Genomic DNA, 22,751 nt, shown 5'->3' with positions numbered 1-22,751 from the left:
AATGATTACAATTTTTTCTCACCTAAAGGAGGCGGAGTGGCTTTATACTTTCTCATGCCATCGCGATAACCCTTATAATGATATACGATATCAATGTCGCTGGGGGCGATTGAGCTGGCGTTCTCCAAGTCATAGTGTTCTGGGATGTCGGGTTCCGGATTATGCTCATGCGAGTGTAAGGAGGTCTGAGCGGGAGGTGGCAGTGGCGGATGTTCGTCACGAATAGGCGGTGACTTGGTGACCTCTCGCTCGATGATGTCGGGTCGTTGCGGTCGATGCTCGGTAGTAGCATTGATCTCACGCTCCTTATATTTTTTCGAGATTAGCTCGGGCCCCATATGACCCACGCCACGCAGATCCGATGTATCCGAGATGTACGTGTTTTCATGTCGGGACATGAGATTGTCATTTCCGGCGCCGACCAGCGAATTACCGGTCATGATAGAGTTCGTATTCTTGTTGACAACTGATGGCGCCGACTTCTCCTTGTTCTGCCGGCGCAATCGGAATACTATAAAGCTCACTAGCATGGCGATCAGCAGAATGACGAAGAAGACGATGACTAGGGTGATGCCGATGCTGAGGGGATCCGCGGTTGCAGCGGCACTGATGCCGATCGGTCCTCTGCACCCGGTATTTACTTTACCATGATACAGCGCATCTTTAAAGATGGAACCGGAGCCGTTGAACGGCTGTACTTCGTTGTTGATGGTAAAGTTAGCTAAACAACCCTCGAAGCTCTTAACATCAGCGTTATGAACGTAATAGAAATCCCGATTAACTCCGCCGATCGACAGGACAGACAAGTAGGGATCGAGAAAATCGTGAACACCCGCCGAATCCAACTCGTCACCTGTCACGACACCGTCGACCAACAGTCTTAATCCTCCGGTGTAGGCATGGAGAGTCAGATTATGCCAGTGTCCATCGGCAAGTCCGCGCTCAATGTTGATTGACATGTTCACCGGTGATCCGAGCAGAGAAGTGTAAATCAGCTGACCATTACGAAGCTGAAACAAAAAATAACCATGTCAATCGAGCTACAAGGTAAAATTTTATTTCTATTTATTTTTTTCTTATATTTCATAATATTATTTATTTTATTATTTATTTATATTCCGAAAAAAATCAAGAAAAGAAGAAATTATTGTGGAAAAATTAACAATTAATAAAATGAAAATTAAATGTTATTAAAATATAATTATTTTAAATAATAAAAGGTGCTGTGTGTTTCAACATGTGTCTTACCTCTACAGATGTAAAATGCTTATTAGTGGCAGCATATATCAAGATACCATCAGGTTTTACGGTTCTAAACATTAGACCAATCGTTTTAAATGGAGAAGAATTTGTTATAAAGCTCGTGTCATCGATAAGATCGCGTCTAATGCGATTCGTTTGCCATATTGTCGAGCCACCATAGAGGTACTCCAACAATTGCATCCTTTTGTGTTTCTCCGAAATCTGTATGTGAACAATACCAAAAATAATTATTCCAACTCAAAATTATTTAAAAATAGGACGAATAACATTGCAAGTTAGATGTGATATATAAGATCTCATAGATATTATAAATAATTAAATTTTTAGAAATCATATTCGTAATTTTTTAATTTTAAATTAATATCATTATCTATAATAATATTGCTACAATATACTTAACATCATTATTATTTTGTTATAATATTTATATTGTTAAAAAATGCGTATTACATACATTATTATATACTTATAATTTTATAATAAAAAATTACATATAAAATTAAATTAAATGTTTACTTATTATTACCTTAAATTCGATAAATCCTCCCTCGCTCAATGTGACGGGTTCCAAGGCATTGTGACAATTGGGCGCTGTCAGAGATCCGCATTGACATATCACTTGGTGCCACTTGTCGTAACATCGCGCGTCCGCACCGCAAACGGAAACGGTATCCTTTTCGTCTCTTAGGCAAGGACTTCGCTGAGATTTGATGCATGTGGATTTCACGCCCCGTGACGCAAGCGGATTCGTTAAATTCAAAGCCCTTCCGTTTATCGCTACCGAATGAATGCAACCCACAAAATCGTCGGAATGCACTTGGTCCGGACGTTCTAGCACAGGATCGGCGTTCTCTAGACCACCCAGTAGGAGAGGATTATTGTTGAAGTTTAGAGTCCTGCAAACATCGAATATATTGATTATTAAGATCCTCGCATATAAATTAATTTTAAATGTAAAATGTTATTGAATTTAATAATCAAGAAAAGCATAATCAGAAAAAACGTCTTTGAATATCAAGGTATAATTTAATCAAGATATAATTTCTAATGATTATTCTTACATTATTTAATCGAATTTTTAATTAATAAAGTCTTTATAAATTTATAAATTTATAATAATAAAAAATGTTATGTAGTAATGATGTATGTAACGATAGAACTTTATTAAGATTTAAAGAAATTCGACTTTTTGCAAGATCTTATTCGCTTCTACGATTTAATTAAGTATTTTTGTTTTAGCTTTCATCAGTGAAAAATCAACAAAAAACACTAACCCAGTTGGGCCCACGTCGTCTGCGTAGCAAGTACCATCGCCAGGTCTACAATCGTCGCAGACATCGCCGTGTTCCCTGCAAACGGAGACGCTGAGCGAGACGACCCTTCCATTTCTGGTAGCGGTGACCTTGCGCCACTCGCCGTCCGATACCGGTTTCTCGGTCTTGATGACGACAGTAGTGATCGCGCTTCTTGCACCGCCGTATGAGAAGACCACTCGGCCACCAATCAACTCCAACACTACAAAGTCTGAACGGCCGCCTGTTTGCGGTGCATAATTGTACAGCAGTAAAGCATCCGGCTTTGTGGTCGCGAACACGATGGTGATGTCGTTCGTATTAGAGTCCAGTGCTGGGAATGCCATGAACGACAGCTCATCGAAGCCGAAGGTCGAGCGCTCGCAATGTCGACCATAACGACCTTCGGGACAGCTGCATCGATATCTATGCGCGACAATTTTATTTTTTATTTTTTTCATATGAAAATCAATCACTTAAGATAAAAAATATTAGAATTAATAAATTATATTTACAAAATATTTAAAAAAACGCGATAATATAAATATATCCATATTAATTTATAATATATGTTAAAATATACTAGTAGAGTATATTTTATTTTGTATAAAAATTTTTTTATAAAATCTTTGAAGAATAAACGATAATTTTGTGCGCGCGCTCGTTTATTATCGTTTTTATGAATATAAGTAAAATAGTATGATTATATATAATTAAAGGATCAACGAACCCAGGTTTCTCTCCAACGCATAAACCACCGTATAAGCAAGGATTCGGTCGACAAGAGTCGGTGACTGCCTCGCAGTGATTACCCCTGTAGCCTGCTCGGCAGAGGCAGAAAAAGCTGAAGCTATCTGGGCTATTTCTGCACGATCCGCCGTTTCGACACGGATTGCTGGCACATGCATCGCCTCTCTCGAGCTCGCACAGTTTGCCATCGCGATCGATGGGACAAGCGCATTGAAAATCATGTCCCAAACGTCGGCATTGTCCTCCCTATAGATAAAAAGGAGAATATATTATGCGTCTGATATCGACTTTTATGGGAAAATCTAAGTTAAAAGAAAAATAACGAGATTTCTACGATTCGAATATACGTCATATATATATTGTTTAATATTTATTTATTCGTAAATCAATCTTAAAGACTCGCATCTATTTGTCATCTAGTTGTCATTAAATTACACAAAAATTATATAAATATATAGTAACATTAATTGCATTTAATTTTATCACATATGTTGAATTCTATTTTTTTATAGTTTAAATTTTCTAGCGTAAATAGTTTCCCAATTTTGCTGAATGCTTACCAGCAAGCAAGGATTTGGCGAACACGGATCCTGCCTTTTCTCACATTTGTCACCGATGAAGCCATCCCGGCATTTGCAAATCATTTCGTGCATCATTCTAGGCGATGTCAGAATCAGTGCCTGGCTGTCGGTGATTCTGGCATCGTCATATATGGCCAGTCGATCACTGCAGTTGCCACCATTTTCGCATGGCATGTGCGTGCACGGAGAATAACCGATGATGAACATGTTATTTTCGAGTAGTATCTGGATTTGGTCCCGATTGCGTATCAATAGATCGGCCACTTCGTTCTTTGGACGATATCCTGTAAAATGTAAAGAAAATCATGTTATCACTTTCTTAAATCTATAAATATTAAATTTGAATGTGATAGCACAATTTATTTCGTCTCTCATGAGAGACGAAATACATAACTGATAATACATAACTGATACTAAATGTGCATATATTATATACGTAATATTTTTGATATTCATATAATATAATCAAGATATAGATCAATTCTGATATACATGCATTTGTGATTTTTAGCTTACCTTGCGGAGATTCCACTGCCAAGTAGACATTCACATTCTGTCCATCCTCACCGATGCTGAAAATAGTGAGTGTGTCGCCAATATCGATCTTCTCCTGCAGAAGATCCAGAAGTGCTCGGTAATATTGACTGAGAAAATCTTTTGCGGTCATTTTGGAAATTTGCAGAGTTATGCTGTTTTCGATTGTGGCATTCGAGAAAAGCAGGAATTCGAGCGTGACTTTGGAGAGCACGTCGGGATGTCGTCCGTCGTTACCGGAGACGCTCAGTGAGTAACCAATTTCTGTGTCCGCAAATACAATTCAAATATCAGTAAAAAGATTTAACATTTAATCGAGGACAAGAGAAACAATATTCGAGAAATTAACGCCAATGATAAGATACTCAAAATTTTTTCAATATTAATTAAAGTTATTTAATATATTTATTGAACTCAATATTATTTTTTAAAAATGAAGAAGCACAAATTAAGATTAGCAAATTTCGAGATATCCAGGGATTGAGAGTTTTTCTTTTACAATCGATAAATCCATACCTGGTGTAATCTTGTTAGTGTGTAGATTACAGGCGGCGGGGATGCTGAGCACACGCGAATTCGAGCCCTGAAGTATCTTGCAAGAGTAAGACCCGGTGATGTCCGGGTCATTTGGATGAACGTCGGCGATCTTTCCCAGCGGTGTCTTGCCGTTGAAAGAGTGCACTATCACATGGACCGATCTCGGAGCGGACGGACTATCATTCTGATCGGTGACAATCACGGTGATAGTGTGCTCACTCTTCATCCGCGGTACGCCCGAGTCCTCCACCTCAACCTGTATGAAGATAATCAGATACTCAGTTTATAAGAAAAGCTATTCGAAAGTTTAAGAGAACCGTTCGAAATCAACCATCGTTATCATTCGTATACTGACCACGAGATCCAATTGCGGCATCGTTTCTCTGTCAAGACTCTTGGTGGTTCTCAGCATGCCAGAATGCTTGTCCAAGGTGACCACGTCGCTTTGCCTTCCGCCAATCAATTTGTACGTGAACGGTGCACCGTTGGGCGGCAGATCGGGATCGGTCGCGCTCAAAGTCATCACAATGGTTCCGGCCGGTTCATTCTCGCTGACGTAACCGATCACTTCTGGCGGATCGAAGACTGGTCCGTTGTCATTGACGTCTAGCAGGTCGATGTGCACCGTCGCGGTGCCGGTCTGTGGCGGCGAGCCGGTGTCGATCGCACCGATCGTCAGATCGTAAGCGGGCATGGTTTCGCGATCCAGCTGCTTCGCTGTCTCGATGTCACCGGTCTGCGGATCGACCTTGAACGCCTGGCCATGATTGCCGCCGATGATGGAGTATGAGAATTGATTGTTCTGCGGCTTGATGTCCTTGTCGACCGCGCGAACGGTGACGACACGAGTGCCATGGACGGCGCCCTCCGACACGCTGGCATCGTAAAAGCCCTGTTGGAACTCGGGCGGATCGTTGCCGTCCTGAATGGAGATGATCACCTGCGCCTCATCAGTGTCGTTGCCGCGAATACCGCCACCGTTCTTCGCCATCACCGTCAGCACTACTCGATTCTGCGTCTCGCGATCGAGCCGACGCGACACCCGAATGATGCCGGTTTCCGCACCGATGGTGAAGCCACGATCGTTCGACGAGCCCACGAAAAGATAGTACACGTGGCCGTCCTCGCCCGAGTCCTGATCGGTCGCCTGGACCAGACCGACCGACGTGCCAACGTCGGCGCTCTCCGACACGTCCATGTGGAATACCGGTTGAATGAACTTGGGATAGAACTCGTTCACGCCAGTGATGCGTACTATCACGGTCGTGAAACCGACCATCTGCGGATTCGAGTCCGGATTGGCCGCGACAATGTCGAGACTGTACTCGTTCACCTCCTCGTAATCGAAGCTAGTGTCCGATGTGATCTCGCCCGTTTCTTCGCGGATGTGGAAGTGATCTTTGCCGCTACCACCGAGAATCTTATACTGCACTACAGCGTACTTGGGCGAGTCAATGTCCTGGGCGACCACCTGGAAGTGCGCAGAAAATGAGTAAATTTCAATAATAGAGATATTTTTTTATTTTAATTTTTAGATTTTTTTAAGTAACTTGTATATGTAAAACTATAAAAAAAGTAAAAAAAAATTTGCCTTTTAAAATATATAAATCTTTTTGTTTCATTAAATTGCACAAAGCAAACAGTTATTTAATTATTGATCCAACATGACATTTACTTTATTAATTTATTATATAATAATTTAATATTAAATAATAATTTATTATATATTTACTTAATTTATTTTATTGTATAATAATTATATAATAATATATTTATTTAATTAATTTATTATATATTTACTCTATTAATATATTATAAAATTGCAAAAAATAATTGTTCTTAAACGTAAGAAAGGAAATAATTATTCAAATTTTGATTAAAATATCAAAAATGTCAAAAAAGATATATTAGATTTAAATACTTGAACAAACATACCTTGTAAACAAAACTATCGGACGGCGAATTCTCCGGTAAAAATGCCTCATATATGCTCTGATTGAAAGTCGGAGGGTTATCGTTGATGTCAGAAACATTGACAATTAAAGTGGCTACCGCCTGTTTCGGTTCGAATCCCAGATCCGTGGCGGTGATGTTCAGCTGATATTCCTGCACTAAATCGTAATCTAGAGGCTTGAGTATGATGACCGCGCCGGTGATGGAGTGTACGAAGAACTCGTTCCTTTCATTGCCTGCCGAGATCTTGTAGCGCACTATACCGTTGGGCCCGTTGTCGTCATCCACGGCGCTCACTGTCAAAATGGTCGTGTTGACCGGCTCGTTCTCTGGCACTCTCACTTGATGACTGACGGCGGCGAAGGTAGGCGCGTATAGGTTCTTGCCAGAGATGACGAGCGTGAGAAGAACCTCGTCTCTCTGCGGTGGCACGCCCTTGTCGGTGGCGTACGCCTTCAACAGGAACACCGTGTCGATAGGAGTATCGTTGAGACTCTTATACACGTAAACCCAGCCGGTTTGTTCCTCGATGGCGAAAAAGTCGTCGGTGCTGTTCATAGACGTCAACGAGTAACTGACTTCCGCGTTCACGCCAAAGTCGGCGTCATCGTGGGCGATCAGCTGAGTGATACGCTTGCCCTCTCCATAGTTCTCCGGTACCGGCGACAGGTAGGATCTTTGCTCGAAGCGAGGCGCATTGTTGTTGGCGTCCACCACGTTCACATATACCACCGTCTTCGAGGACATCGGAGGCTTGCCATTGTCAGTCGCGATCACCGTCAGCGAGTATAGGTTCTCTGGCGAGGACGACCGATTGGAATGCTTATAGCGCAGGGTGCGCTTGCTGAAGACATCACCTGTCGCCGGGTCGACGGCGAAGAGATCGGATGGTTGTAGCAGATTGTAAGATATGACGGAGTTCGGTCCCTGCTTATCGTAATCAATCGCCGTGACCTGGCCGACATGCGCCACCTCTGGCTGGAGCTCGGGAAAGTGGAAGTGATAGGTGTTCTCGTCAAATTCGGGCGCATTGTCATTTTGGTCTTGAATGGTGATCGTCAGAGCGGTCTCCGTTAGCCACGCGCCGTCTGCCGCTACAACCTATAATCAAATAGAAAATAGCAGGTAAACAATTATTTTAATTTAATTGTAAAATATATAATTTAATTGTAAATATAAGCGAAATGAGCATTTTTATAAAACAATTTTAAAGAAACTTTAACAGTTTAGACCGTAATTTTAAGAGAACTTTAACATAATTTAGAACGTAATGTTTTTCCAGAGAGGTAAAAAAATTTTATATTAAATTTTATATTAATTTTAATATTTAATTTAAAATGATTTAATTTAATTTAATAAAAAATATTCTGAGTGTGTTTGAAATCATACTATACAAAAATGTCTTTCTTCTATAAATATATATTTTTTAAATTTATTATTTTATTGAAATATTAAATCCTATAGATTTTTCGTTAATATATAACGTTAATATATATAATAATAAAGATGAGATTCTACCTTTAGCAGATATTCGTCCTGTTCTTCTCTATCGAGATATCCAGCCACAGTCACGTTTCCACTCAGAGCGTCGATGAAGAACTTTTCCCCTGGATTATCGGTGAAGCTGTAACTGACATTCGCATTCTGACCAATATCCGGATCCCTGCTGGTGATGCGTATGACAAAAGTGCCGATCTCCGCGTTCTCCGTCACGTTGACGCTGAACAATCGCGTGAAATGCGGTGGATTGTCATTTTTGTCCAAAACAGTCACCAGCACGGTGGTAGTTCCGGTTAATCGCGGGTGACCCTGATCCGTGGCCTCCACAACCAGCTCGTAGGACGCGATCTATGAAAGACACATGAATTTAATTAAATAGTTATACTTAATCGCTATACATGAAATGTTCTCTAAGAATTTTTAATTGTTCTTTATAACAATATTATCTAAGTCGTATAATTGAATGAATTGAGCATTTATGTACCTTTTCGCGATCAAGCTCGGCATTGGTCTCAATCTGTCCGGTGTTACCGTCGATGATGAAAGTCTCGGAAAAATCGTCGACCAGATGATACATGACCTGACCGTTCTCGCCGAAATCGCGGTCCGTCGCGGTAACCTTGGCGACGAACAACGGCGGATACTCGTTCTCCAGCACGGTGGCGTTGTAGATAGCCGCTTCCATCACCGGCGCATTATCGTTGGCATCCGTGACATTCACCAGAAGCTGCAGGACGCTCTGCAGCGCGGGTGTATCCGAGTCGCGAACCTCGATCCAGGCTTCATAGTACGGCGCCGTCTCGTAATCGAAGCCAGACGCGACCACGACCTAAATAAAATATCCGTAATAATAATGAGATGTTAAAAATGTGTTGTGACGGTCGTGAAATGTGGGGTACCGTCGTGAGGTTGCGGGAACCTTGGGCGCCGGATAAAGTCGCAGGAATATTATTATAACTTTGAACTTTTTGTAATATTTTATAGTTTTCTTTTATTGGCTTCAATTATATAGTTTCGTTAATACAATCTTCTTCGGTTCAATTTCCTTCACACTTTCCTTATCTCGTTGGCGCACTTATATTGCCCTATGGCCCGCACTTAAGCAGTTAATATTCGACTGTCACGAACTCGCGGTGGACAGTTTTTAATACCTCATTTTTAGGGATGTTTTGGAGAGGATCGCTTAGCGACATGACCATATATGATCATGGAGGCTTTTCGTGACGGTCAAGTCTAAATGCAAGCGAAGGAGGTTCAAAGTCGAATCCCTTCGTTGGCATTTTCGCATTTTCGAACTTGCGCGTGGTTCGCTAAGGTGGCGATTTTACGCGGTTCGTGAATATTCTAACGATAAAATAAAATAAAATAAAGTTATAATAAATAAGTTATAGTCTTTCGGACTATAACAAATGAATAAATTTCAGGACATACGTGCAGTTAAATATTTCTCGAGATAAACGAGTATGACGTTAAATTAAAATCGAGAGAGGGTGAATTGCTTCTCGAAAACATATCTCAATTACCTCTCCAGTGTGAGGTTCGATTCTCAGAGCGTCCCCCACGTTACCGCCAGCCATGCCGTATATTAGATTACTGGCCGACCCGGTCTTCGGGGTGATCGCGCTCAGCTTGGTGATCACCCTACCCTCGGGCACGTCTTCGGGTAGCGTGAATCTCGTGCTGACGCTAGAGCGGAAACTGGGAAATAAATGCCGGTCCCACAGGTGTATCATCAGGTCGGCAGTGACGTGCTGGGGTTCGGGACCGCAGTCCGACGCCTCAATTTGCAGCTGATAGGTGATCTGGACGCCAGAGAGTTCCTGGGCGGCGCGTATCACGCCGTTGTCGAGGTCGATGACAAACCGATCGGCGTCTTTGCCTTGCAGTCGATAAACGATTCGCGAGTTCTCGCCATCGTCATCGTCGATCGCTTTCGCGCCGAATACGAAGTCGCCTTTGAAAGTGGAAAAAAAATTCGATATGAGCACATTCACTTTATCGAAGAGAAGTTATTCTAACAATTTTGATCAGCAATTAACATGCTTAATTATGAATTTAGGTATTGCCACCATCGAGAGGTATCATTTACCAGGTTTGATCAGGCTCGGGACATAGGCCGTATATCGTGGACTAGAGAAGCGGGGCGCGTTGTCGTTCACATCCATCACCAGGATGGTCAGATTGACGGTGGAGGCACGTGGCTCCGTTGGGCTCGAATCCCGGGCCACTAGGGTCAAATGATACACGGCGGTCTGCTCGCGATCCAGCGGCACCGTGGTAAATACTTCGCCCGTATCGGGATCTACGAAAAATCGCTCCGCTTTGTCCCCAAGTAGGCGATACCTGTCGGAAAAAATGTCGATAGAAATTATTCAAAGATAGAAAGCAAAAAGAAAATTAAATTTTTAATTAAATTTTTTATCGACATTATTATTTAAAACTACGAATTTACATTCTAAAATTATTATAATTAAAAACTTCAAATTTATTTTTTTTTATTTTTCACTGCAAAATATCGTGCAACAAATTTTTTATGTGAAATTATAAATAAAAAATATATGCCAAAGCAATTATAAGATTGTTAAAAAAAATTAAAGCCAAAAAAAAGAAAATTAAATAATAATACTCGTTATTAAAATTATAACAAAATTTAAATCTTCTTTCATTTCTTTTTTTAAAATTAAATTATATATTAATTACGCAATATCGGTCGAAGGTTACCTTATTTTTCCATTGACTCCTTCATCCTGGTCCGTAGCATGCGGCTTGGTGACCCACGTTCCTGCGGGCATGTTTTCCATCACGGTGGCCTTGTAGTCCTGCCGATTGAACTCGGGATTATGATCGTTGACGTCGAGGACGATGATTCTGACAATGCCCGATCCCGTGAGGGGCGGTGAACCTGCAGAGAAACGCAAGATGCGAATTTTCAGTCGTATTGTCGTCGGACGGTCATAAAAACAGTCGTCATCGCTGTCGCTCTAGCCCGGTTTTTTACGCTTTTATCGCTATTTTGCGAACAATAAGTCGCCACACCGATCTCGTAGTTGGGTCAGTGGTGCGATTATTTCGCTAAATTTACGGCTCCGCTCTCGCGCGTCTCCTTTATGGCGGTTTAAATCGGTCCAAGCGGAAGAGGTACATAAACCAGGGCTATAATTTTAACAGAATATTATTGCAGGGCTCTGTGTGACGCCGATCTGACTCGCAAGTGAAGTGATTTAGAACTTGCCTGTATTCGTCGTGAAATATACCTTCGACGAATGATATATCGGCAAAAATCGTCGCTTCTGCAGCATTCTCTTCGATTATTGCGAAATTGGTCCGGGACAAAGGTGAAGGATTTATAAAGATCGGTGAAAGAAGCTCGACTGAAGCAAAGGTCTTTTCACATTTTTTTATTTTATTGAAGATTAAATCTTTAAATGCATCAGTTTAAAATGATTACTTCAGGCATAACTATATCTTTATCATCAAAATTTGTTATTTTATTCATACTGGGATGAATTTGAGAGAGGTGCATCAACGAGCTTGAATCAAAATCAAAATCACGCCTTTCATATTTTCGACGTCTTCACTAAATAAAAGTCGTATTGTCTGCTCTCTTTTTTTTAATTTTCTCCTCCAAGAGACATTTGAAACAATTTCGTATACAACGAAAATAATATCCGATTATTGAGTCTCTTGGAAGAGAGTCGCAAGATTAAAGGGCGGTGCAACGAGATAATTGAGGTCGCGGGTAGGGTAGGAAAAGGGACCTCTCTCTCTTTTCTATGTCGCGGAAGTGCGGCGAAATAACGGCCAGATAATTCAGACGCGACATGTACATATGCATTCTCCATACGATGCCCATTGTGCTACCGCTTATGATTTACGGATTGAGGTACCGGGAGTAACGACGTTACAGTGCACGCGGAAAAGTCTTAATTGCGCCGCCTAAAACGCGCCATTACTCTCTCGAGGGGTGAGCGAGGGAGGGAAAGGGGAGACTCGATTTCTCTGATTGCGCACCAGGTATATATACGGCGAGCGTTGGCGTAGCCCAGGGCCACGCGCCTGGACTGACGTACACCGTTCAATCACGCGGTGAGTCGAGGAGCAGGAGAAAGGAAGGGAGAGAGGAACGGAGACTGTGCGACTCTGAAACCGTATTTATCATGTTCTAGGGTAAATATCTCGTAAGAATACAGATTGGATATATATTACAGACCGCGTTAAAAGTAATTGCAGAATCCTCTGCTCTTACTTGCTTAAGGATATATCTGACAATTAAAGATAAGAATTAATACAAGGATAATAAAATATGTTCCTCGATATGATAAGGATAATAAAATATGTTCCTCGATATGAAATTTCTCAAGAGCGTTAGTTCACCGAGTATCGTACTTTTTTTTTTTTAGAAAATAATACTTTGGAGAGGCAATGAATCAAGTGCGAATTGAGTAATAATTTTGATTTTTTTAAATAATTATTTTTATTTAAATAGAAATTTTGACGCAATTTTTGCACATTTAAAGTTGTGTCTAAAATCGCTTCTATTGCTTTAAATTTCTATCATCTTATGTTATAATGAATGAGTGAATTGTCGAGGCTTCCTAACTCTAAATATTTCGATTCGTTCTACAAAGTTAATCGAGAAGAAACGGTAAAGTTTCGAGAAACTAGAGAATAAGAATAATGATAGCAATTATAACCAATGAAAACGGGAAAATAAAGGAAATGTATAACAGGAAAAAGAAGAATGAGAGATCATGCAACGCACTATCACGATCGCAAAGCGCGCACAATAATCTAGCGAACAAACGAATTCCCAGAGATTCATAGTCTGAAAAAAATGACCCACTTTGCATAATTTGCTTTCCGTTTAATTCCGGTTATAAAGTAATTAACTCGTCACTAACTACTCGCCGATTTTTACGAGATGGGATTTCGAATTTGGCTGGTCAGAAATATTTTTAAGAAAACTGCCAACTTTAGAATAAATATGAGGAGGAAGCTGAGATAAGTATATGTGAATTTTTTAGAAAAAAAAAATTAATTTTTCCTTTTAAAAGTTAAAAAAAATAATTTTCAAGGTACAAGTGGGTCTATCTTTTCGTATATTGAATAATAAGAAGTCATATGTAATCACAGAAGGAGGAATTTTGTTTACATCTAATACGCAGACACGCAAGGGATCGCGAGGGATCGCGAGGGCTCGCAAGGGCTTCATATTCGCAGCCAACACGAGATAAAAATATATAGCCCGAAAGTGCGCGGTATATGAATAAAGTAGAATATAATGAACGAGTGCTCGGGCAGTATCCGAGAGACGCACGCATCGGTGAGGAGGGGTGACGAGACCCGAAACGCGCGACTGGAGGAGAGGGGAGGGGGTGAACGGCAGATGAGAGGGAAGCGAGGTGAAGAGATGGAAAAAAGGAAACAGAGGGTAAGATAGACACCGGGGTGGGGAATAAGGCCCGCGGTCGAACGGGAGTGCCAGGAGAAGGGGAGGGGACGATGCAGCGCGCCGAGGAAGGTATTCGAGACCGATTATCATAATCGCGCGTCATAACTCTGCCTCGCCTGTCTACCTTGTCGGGGACCGATTGGGCCATCCGAGCCATCGCGACCGAGGGCGGAACGGGCGGAGGGGGAGGAAGATGGGGAGAAGGGGTGAGGACTGTGGAAGGGAACCGGGGGAGGACTACCGGCTTCTAAGAGGAAGGAAGAGAAAAAGAAAAAAAGGAGCCTTTAAGGGGGAGGAACTGCCCATCGCTTAAAGAATCTCATCGAACAACCCACAAATTTATATCCAATTTGTATATTACCGCTCATTACTTAAACCCACCGCCGTACAATGTCTATCGTCTCTCGTCTATGTGCTGCGCTGCAGCTACTGGCGGACAGGTGACATTTCGATGGGTCATCGATTGATGGATGACTGATCATACGGTTTGTATAGAAAACTAGCGCAAATTGATCGCGAGAATAATTACGTTCAAGCTAGTCACAGATAGAATAATCGCGAATAATAGCAATTACAGTTGGACAGCGCTAACAGAGTGGCTTTTCTTTAGAAAAGAAAACAAACATCTTTACTAAATAATCATAATATTGTGATTAAAATATTTTATAAAATAAAAATGAAAAAAATATACAGAAGTGTAGAGATGAATATTAATGTTATTATAATAAAAGAATATATATTAACGTAAGAGAGATATATTTTTAGAAAACAAGTTTTGAAAAAATTATTTTTTCAAAACAGATAATGATTGTAAAATAATTAAGTTACCAATTCAAATTATTCTATCGATAAGAAAATAATTAATGTGTCACCTTCCCCAAGATACAAATATATTTCTAGCAACATTCTCATAGCTCGTGATCTTGTAATAAACTACCCTGAGAGAGAGTCTGTTAACGTAACTGCATCGTTACAATGCAGTTTTCTCTCATCTGTAAGCGACCGAGTATTTAATAAATAGTGAAGTGACTCACCGGTATCCATGGCTACTAAGGTGAGCGTATACTCGGGCATCAGCTCTCTATCCAATGATCGAAGGAGCGATATGTCGCCGGTGCTGGCATTTATGCGAAACAGATCCGTGTCGCCTTCCTTGAGGAAGTACGTCACTTGATCGTTGTACGGTGGTGTGTCTGCGTCGTAGGCTTTAACCTTCGGTTCGAATAGAGAGAGAGAGCTTTCGTTAAAATAATTGCAAAAATAAGGTCCAGAATATCTCACACATATAATTAATGAATTATTTGATTTATTAAAGTCATCGCAAAATTGTTTAGCCATCCAAAAAGTCGCGAAAAGTTCATTATATGTACCTGTATAACGAAACCGCCATCCGGCGGCACCATGTTCTCCATAACGTGCACCAGATAAGGGGAGTCGAGGAAGACCGGCGCGTTGTCGTTAATATCGAGGACGGTGATGGTGACCTGGGTGGTATCGCTGCGCGGAGTCTCGCCTGCTTCCGCCGCGCAATCCTCGCTGCGGATTGTCAGGTAGTAGCAGGGCTTGCGTTCAAAGTTTAGGTTCTTCGCTACTCGGATCACGCCACCGTCCTCCGAGATCGTAAAGTCCCGATTGTCGTCCCCCATAGCGATGCTGTATCGCACCCTGCCGTTCGCGCCCTCATCGCGGTCCATCGCCGACACCTGGGATTGAAGGAAAAACGACTTTTAATCGGAGAGACTCATATTTTTTTATTCTTTTATTATTAATTAATATTGCATCTAAAATTAAAATATTGCAAATACACGTAGAAGTTGTAGAGACCCTTATTGAATTTTTGCGTGAAAATTTGCTCTAGATTCTAAATTTATCTTGTTGAAAAATTTCAGACACTTTAAAAAAAAATCATATCGCTTTTCCAATCCTTCAATTTTCTTCGAGATCGCAATTTTACTGACCTGAAGGACACTGGCACCGATGCTGGCGTTCTCGGCGACGGTGGCGGAGTATTGCCTAGGGTCAAACACTGGCGAGTTGTCATTTTCGTCGAGCACCATAACAGTGACATTGGTCGACGACGATCTCGACGGTTCGCCCCGATCTCTGGCGATGACTGCCAGGGTGTAGTTGGACTTTTGCTCGCGATCCAACGGTCCAGAGACGCGCAACAATCCGTCCACCAGGCCCAGAGTGAATGGTAAGTCGTTGTCTTCGAGCATGTATTCGACATAACCGTTCCGACCCTCGTCCCGATCGATGGCCTTTATCGCCATCACTACCGTGTTGCTCGGCGCGTTCTCAATTATCGATATCCTCGTGGGTGATATGAACTCCGGCGACATGTCGTTCACATCCAGTAATACCACTGTCACCTATGTCGTACGAGCGAGAAGATAATGAAATCGATCCTCTCTTTAGTCACAAATATATGTATATATATTCTTGTGAATACTATTTTTTTAATATATTATATATATAAAATTAAAATTAATTTTTTAAAATTAAGATTAATTTTTTTCCTCTCAAAATTTTATATAAATATTATCTGAGGCACTTTTTGTGCATGTCAAGTTTCGAAAAAATTATTTCTTACTAAAAAAGTGATCTTGTAGCTACAGCAATAATTTTCTAAGTATCCAAAATATTAACTGAGATAGATAAATAATTAGCAAATATTATAATATCATATATGTTTTTTGCATTTAATTAATCTAAATGACAAAAACAGATTTTATATAAGCGGAGATAAAAAATAGCGATAAATTTTTGTTGCAACAGAATGACTAGAAACTATATCAGCTATAAAACATTTTGTTAGCAGCAGAGTTAACAATATTAATACTTTTGTGAAACATCCTACATTGTATACATAATAAAAAAATATTTTTTAGAATTCACAAACCTGCACCGTAGAAGACAATGGCCTCGCTGGCGGTAGCGGGCTGTCAGTGACGCTCAGAGCCAGGTTGTAGAGTGGCTTACGTTCGCGGTCGAGGAGTCGGCGCGTGAAGAGGGTGCCGTTCGGTGCCACCCCAAAGTTCCCGTCCTCGTCGCCGCCAGTGATGGCGTACAAGATCCTGCCATTGTCACCGGAATCCAGATCCTGGGCAGTCACCGTGAGCACGGGCGTTCCGATGGTCGCGTTTTCCACGATGTCGGCCGCGTGCGGCCCGGTCTCGACGATGGGCGCGTTGTCGTTCAGGTCGACCACGTTGCAATACACTGTCACGGTGGATGACAGCACCGGCACACCGCCGTCTGTCGCTTGAACGACGAGGATGTAGTGTTGCACCTGTATAAACGAGACATGAGAATCTAGAATTTAATATAAAGAAAATTTAATATAAAAATTTAATATAAAGTAGCAGAGGTTGCTTCTCGTCTTACAAGCTGCTTTCTCCCTCCGAAACTAATAAACAGACAAAAATGTCTTTTATGATCCATTAGAATTTTTTATGTGATAGGGGACAGCCTCCAGGTACTGGAAAAAGTGTCTAGAAGAAAAGTTTCTTTCTCTTTATTTTTTTTTAAAACAAAAGTATCATCAATTTTTATAGGATATTTATACGCTTTTGTATCTTGAAATAAATTTCGAGTAAAATTTAATGAATTTTCTGCATAGTTTTAAAACTGTTTTTACTAAATGAAGACTCTTGAATAAATATACACTGCTGATTTGTTTAATATTTCTGTTGAAAATTATGTTAGCAAAAAATATATGAACAGAAGAAAATGGAGTTCTCTTTCTGAAGGAATAGAACTACGCGTTATGTATCGAGAAACTGCGAGAAATTAACTTTCGTTCAATTATCGCAAATCGATTGGTAACAGATCTTTTTAAAAGAGCCGTAATTAACCGTTTTGTGAGAGAGAGGACTAAAATGTCAGTTTCAGCGCGGTCATTATTTTCTTTGTTTCCGATACACACATGTGTTTCACGATAGACACGCGTACTTCGTAGCCTCCTAATGACGTTGGCGTGTATCTGAAAGGGCATTACGTTGATGAAGGGTTCTATAAGCTACCCTTATCTCGCTCACACTTTCCCTCGCTTCTTCCTTCATCTTTCTCGAAGCTGCACCAATACACACTACCACTAGTTTTCATCGTATTCTTACACATACATATCACAAACAGTGGCGTAGTCAACGGATTGTGTAAAAACGATAATATTATTGTAATATTAATATTAAAATGTAATATTATACTTGAAAAAAATAGTTTCAAACATCAGATAGCTTTAAATAATCATTTCTTTTCTCTTATTCTTCGGAAAAATTATATTATGAATTAAAAATATAAATACTTAATAGTTGATAATATTTTTATGTCAATGATAAAATATTTTCTGCCTGAAACTAATAAGAAAAGATTAATTTTCGAAACTTTCTCATCTTAATAAAATAGTTTCACAAAAAAGAACTTTTTTTTTAATACAAAAATTTTTTTAATACAAAAATCATTTCAATATTTATTTAATTCTTTATGCTTAAACCAACTTTCAAAATTTCAACAAAATTTTTTTCCTTATACGTCACACCTGTAATATGATACATATATATTAAAGTAGCTTATTTGTACAACTTTTTTTAACAACAAATTTCTTAAATTTGTGATAAACACAATTTAAAAGTCGGAATTGTATTTAACGTCAAAAATTATGGAAAATAATATTCCTTTCTTTGTATTCTTTTTAATTAAATTGTGTAATTAATTTTTTCCTCTTTATTTAGATCATCCCGAGTTGTTCCCTATAGAATCTTGGTTACGCTATTGGCGAGACCCACAAAGTGTATGTGCGCTAAAGTTCGCTAACTATGGCTTGTCTCCGAAATGCAGAGAGATCGCCATTAAAGACTATCTGTTCTTCGATCTGTTCGACTGTTATAGCGTTAAACCCTAAATTCTAGCGTTTTGCTCTCCGCTCCGGATAATTTAATGGTGCGCTTGAATATAGAGGTGGTGTTCGTGGTTATAATCGCTGCCCCGGGCGTCCAACGCGTTTTTTAGCGTCTTTTAGTTCCGACCATGAACCAAATGGAACTTCATCTCGACAGGTCGCTGTTAACCCTTTCGTATCCATCGACCATTATATGATGGGCATATCTATAGTATTGATATGTAAACATATAACTTCAGGATCATCCGGTATCGTCTCGTTCCAGTTCATGAACATGTTCTGAACTGCCGGGTCATTTAATAACGTATCTCTCTTCACATGTGAAATAATAAATAGAAAGCCACGGGATGTCAAATCAAAGGGAAATATTTTTCATTCAATCGTGCCTATGATCGACGAAATTTCGAATATCATAAAATATCGAGAGATTTTTCGAACAAGTTTATGAACCATTTATAAGAGATTTATATGAGAAGGGAAGACACGTTCTCATGAAAAATTCAAATTTTTCTATCAATAAATAAAAACTTCGATTCGAGAAGGATGTAATCGAATGATCGCGTTGCCTGATTTACAAATTATCACTGTCGACGATAACTTCATTAACCGGGTTGTCATTTTTCGATCAAAATCCAAACTATCAAACTAATCCATTGAAAACTGCGAATATTCATTAACTACAATATTTATAATCTTGAAGAAATGAGAGATTCATGCGAGATGTAAATCTCCCTGCGAACGTAAATAAGAGAAGCCTAATATGGAAATGGGGGGAATCGTCTGAGATTTACAGACAATCGTCGTCTATAACGATAACTATATTCGTGAAAAAAAAAAGATGTAACACGTGTATACGACTCTTCGCTTCCAGTATACCAACCTGTTCATAGTCAAGGCTCGCGGTGAGCGTAAACACGCCGGTGCTCGGGTTCAGCGAGAACACGTCGTTGGCCCAGTCGGAAATGAGCACGTAGCTCAGTTGACTGTTGGGTCCTTCGGCATCCGCGTCCGTCGCGACGACCTGGCCCACGCGGCTGCCCCTCGGGACGTTCTCCGGGATGTCGAAGGAATAAGCCGTGCTTTGGAAGGTCGGCGCGTTGTCATTGGTGTCGGTAACCTGCGAGGAATGATTTTTCAGATTTTTTATTAGTCACGAGAGACGATGAACCATCTTAAAGTTACGTGCCCTTCGCATCGTCGACGATGAAATTTTTTTAAGTACCGTATCTTTACCTCCGGAATGCCGTGAAAATCTTTTATCTCTAATGTTGAAACGCAATCCCAAGGGTTAAATGCCCACTTCCTTTCCAGGAATTCCCCCGCGAGAACTTGTTCCTTTTAAAGAGAGCCGTTTCAGAGGACACAGTGAGTTGCTTTCATTTCGTGCGCACCTTTCGTCCTCGCATGAACGCGAAGTAGAAAAGATTTACTGACACATGCGCGCGCACCTCTTAATAGACCCGGAAACCAGGTACGATCTTAAAATAAACACTCGGGGAATAAAATCGACTCGAATCTTGCGCGCACTCCACGTCATTCTTGGATAAACACCGCCGCCACCGGAAATATTCGCACCGCTCCCCGCGCTCGCCTCCTTCGCCCTTGAATTATTGTACCTCGCTCCCTCGCGGTAGTCCCGACGCGAGAAGAAAACATTCTCAGGACTCCGCGGGCTATTTATCCATATAACAATGCGCTCATTGTGATCGATCGTCGGCGGTGGAAGACGCTCGACGGGAAGGGACGGTCCTCGATCGAGAGAACGAGAGAATATAAGTAGCATCGGTGTATAAATATAATTTTTTATCGCGCGTGCAACATTATAACATCTCCCTCTTAATTAAAGACGTACGAGCCGTTGCAAAAAATATGTGCAACGTAATGCGAAGATTTTTCGTAGAGCCGCTACTTACGTAGATAAAAATCTGTATTACGTTCAGGAAGAATGACTGATTGTGAGAACACATTTGAAAAATCGGTATAATGACGGAACATCGTCGAGTACACCGAACTTATCGGACAGGAAATTGCAATAATTTCACAAATAATTTGATATAATCAAGACGCGGTTAGCGCGCGTTAATGTCGCCGACGTTTCATTTATTCGACGTCGTTAAATTTCACGCGAAGCCTCAATTTCGTCTTTTTTTATCGTTCGATAGAAGCACGCGGCAAATCCAGAAACGAGCGGTAGATTTACATTTTACATTTTCGCAAAGAGGCAGAGAGGAGAGGGGGGGGAAAATTTACATTTTTCGCACATTTGTCAACCTAAAACGAGTAGCAACCGGCTCTCTCTGTCATTCGCCGAAAATACGAATGTGCAATAATTTAAACAATAAATGATACCTCGGAATTACGCCAATCTTGCGTACATGTATAAATTATATATAGATATGTAAATTATCCCATATTTTCACGTGGTGAAACCGTGCACGCGGCTGCTCTAACGCGCGCCGAGTCTAATTTAATTTAATTTATCTATCCTGTAAATCGGACGGAAACTAAACATCGCGATAACGTTTTCGCATATTATTTCTTTTTGTCATGCTAAAAAGAGGCTTGCGAAATGTCTGTAATTCAACAACGTCGTTAGTGAATGCTGATTATTTATGTGTTAATTATTTCGTTTGCTTGGACAACATTTTTTTTTCTATCTTGTCCTCCGTATCTATTAAAGAGAGCTAGAAAAATAATTCAAAAAATTAAATTTATAAATTAGAATAATACTACTAGACTTACATGTTACATATATACAGTGTGATTCTGTATTATTACGCGGAAAATTCATTGTGTTATTCGCTGCGACGTTAAAGCAATCAAATTTCGTTGTAAACCACTTATAATTATTTATTTAATGTTACAATAAAATTAATTGCAATATAATCAAAAGATGATACTATAAATTGTTGCATGTTTCTAGAGATAATTCGAGATATGCTCAAAGTTTTCCGGAGAACGGGGTATGCGCTGTGTCCAATACAATAAGGACACAGTTTGATTAAGGAGGGCTCGGAGACCGTTTGCAAAAAGCGACGGTGTCTCGAGACGACAGTGGATGACGAGGAGTCGGCGAGGAAAGAGAAGACGAAGAAAAAGAATCAAAACTGGGTAGGAGTTGAGGAGGAAAGAGATGCTTTAAATCTCACAATCAGCCAAGGATATGAGGGGAGACGGCGGAAGGAGTAGATGGGGCCCCAGATTCTGCAAGAGACGTGTCATTCGGGCGACAACAATATACACATATTTTCTCCCCCTCTCTCACATATGTTTCTATATGTTGCAAATATGTACGTGTAATTATTTATAATTGTAATAAAGAGAGATCGAGATTATACTCTATTTATAATATATAAAAATTACCGGAAAAATGCAATTTATCTCGATTTCTTTAGAAAAAATGATTGAGAGTGATAGATATTTTTTAATAATTTTGATATAATTGATATTTAAATTCACAAAAGGAAACAAAAAATTAAATATCAGACAATCTAATATCGCTATCATTTCGACTTTTAGTTATTCATGGATATAACAAATTGCTATATTTGTACAAGGAAGACTTGAGAGTGACTTTAGATACATTTTCGGTATTTCTAGAATCGAGAACTATTCGTTAAATAAATTTATTCTTGAAAATATATAAAGAGTACTCCAACTTGATGTTAGGGTTATTCTGGTAACGCTGTCACTACTCTGTCTCATTCTTTTCTTCCGCGATGACTTCGAATGAACGATGCGATGAGATGATGAGAGGGAAGGGAGGGGGAGAAGAGGGACAGAGTCGAAGAAGAGATTCTCCAAGGGTTTCGAGAAGGTCGGTCGTGAAAGAAATGGCTAAGGTTAGCGGGAGAAGAACACGAATGATGGGTGAGGAGAAGAGGAAAACGGCAAAGGGGATCAGATATATAAGAGGCCAGTAGGGGCAGATTCCGCGACTGTCGGCCAATAGAGAAACGGCTCGTTTTCAACGGAGAAAACCCGAAACC

The 22,751-nt window shown here is 40.3% G+C and overlaps 1 protein-coding gene across 1 annotated transcript in view; it reads right to left on the bottom strand.

Annotated features, from left to right (window-relative positions):
* Positions 1-22,751, bottom strand: part of LOC105250759 (cadherin-related tumor suppressor) — an 85,640-nt gene that overhangs the window by 2,472 nt on the left and 60,417 nt on the right. Inside the window, exons 3-22 of the mRNA XM_011257025.3 lie at positions 19,643-19,879; positions 16,765-17,154; positions 15,821-16,234; positions 15,233-15,565; positions 14,897-15,074; positions 11,132-11,312; positions 10,500-10,753; positions 9,934-10,364; positions 8,895-9,239; positions 8,429-8,758; positions 6,893-8,011; positions 5,313-6,428; positions 4,937-5,213; positions 4,403-4,684; positions 3,866-4,170; positions 3,286-3,551; positions 2,538-2,981; positions 1,790-2,159; positions 1,249-1,464; positions 23-1,010 (exon numbers count right to left, since the gene is read on the bottom strand). Coding sequence (XP_011255327.2) covers positions 23-1,010; positions 1,249-1,464; positions 1,790-2,159; positions 2,538-2,981; positions 3,286-3,551; positions 3,866-4,170; positions 4,403-4,684; positions 4,937-5,213; positions 5,313-6,428; positions 6,893-8,011; positions 8,429-8,758; positions 8,895-9,239; positions 9,934-10,364; positions 10,500-10,753; positions 11,132-11,312; positions 14,897-15,074; positions 15,233-15,565; positions 15,821-16,234; positions 16,765-17,154; positions 19,643-19,879 — 8,476 coding nt within the window. The remainder of the gene's footprint in view (positions 1-22; positions 1,011-1,248; positions 1,465-1,789; positions 2,160-2,537; positions 2,982-3,285; positions 3,552-3,865; positions 4,171-4,402; positions 4,685-4,936; positions 5,214-5,312; positions 6,429-6,892; positions 8,012-8,428; positions 8,759-8,894; positions 9,240-9,933; positions 10,365-10,499; positions 10,754-11,131; positions 11,313-14,896; positions 15,075-15,232; positions 15,566-15,820; positions 16,235-16,764; positions 17,155-19,642; positions 19,880-22,751) is intronic.

This window comes from Camponotus floridanus, unplaced genomic scaffold, assembly GCF_003227725.1.
Source record: "Camponotus floridanus strain SB8 unplaced genomic scaffold, Cflo_v7.5 scaffold24, whole genome shotgun sequence".
In the NCBI taxonomy this organism is placed as follows: Eukaryota; Metazoa; Arthropoda; class Insecta; order Hymenoptera; family Formicidae; genus Camponotus; species Camponotus floridanus.
Note: the sequence above shows the minus strand (reverse complement) of the source record. Positions and strands in the feature narration are given on the sequence as shown.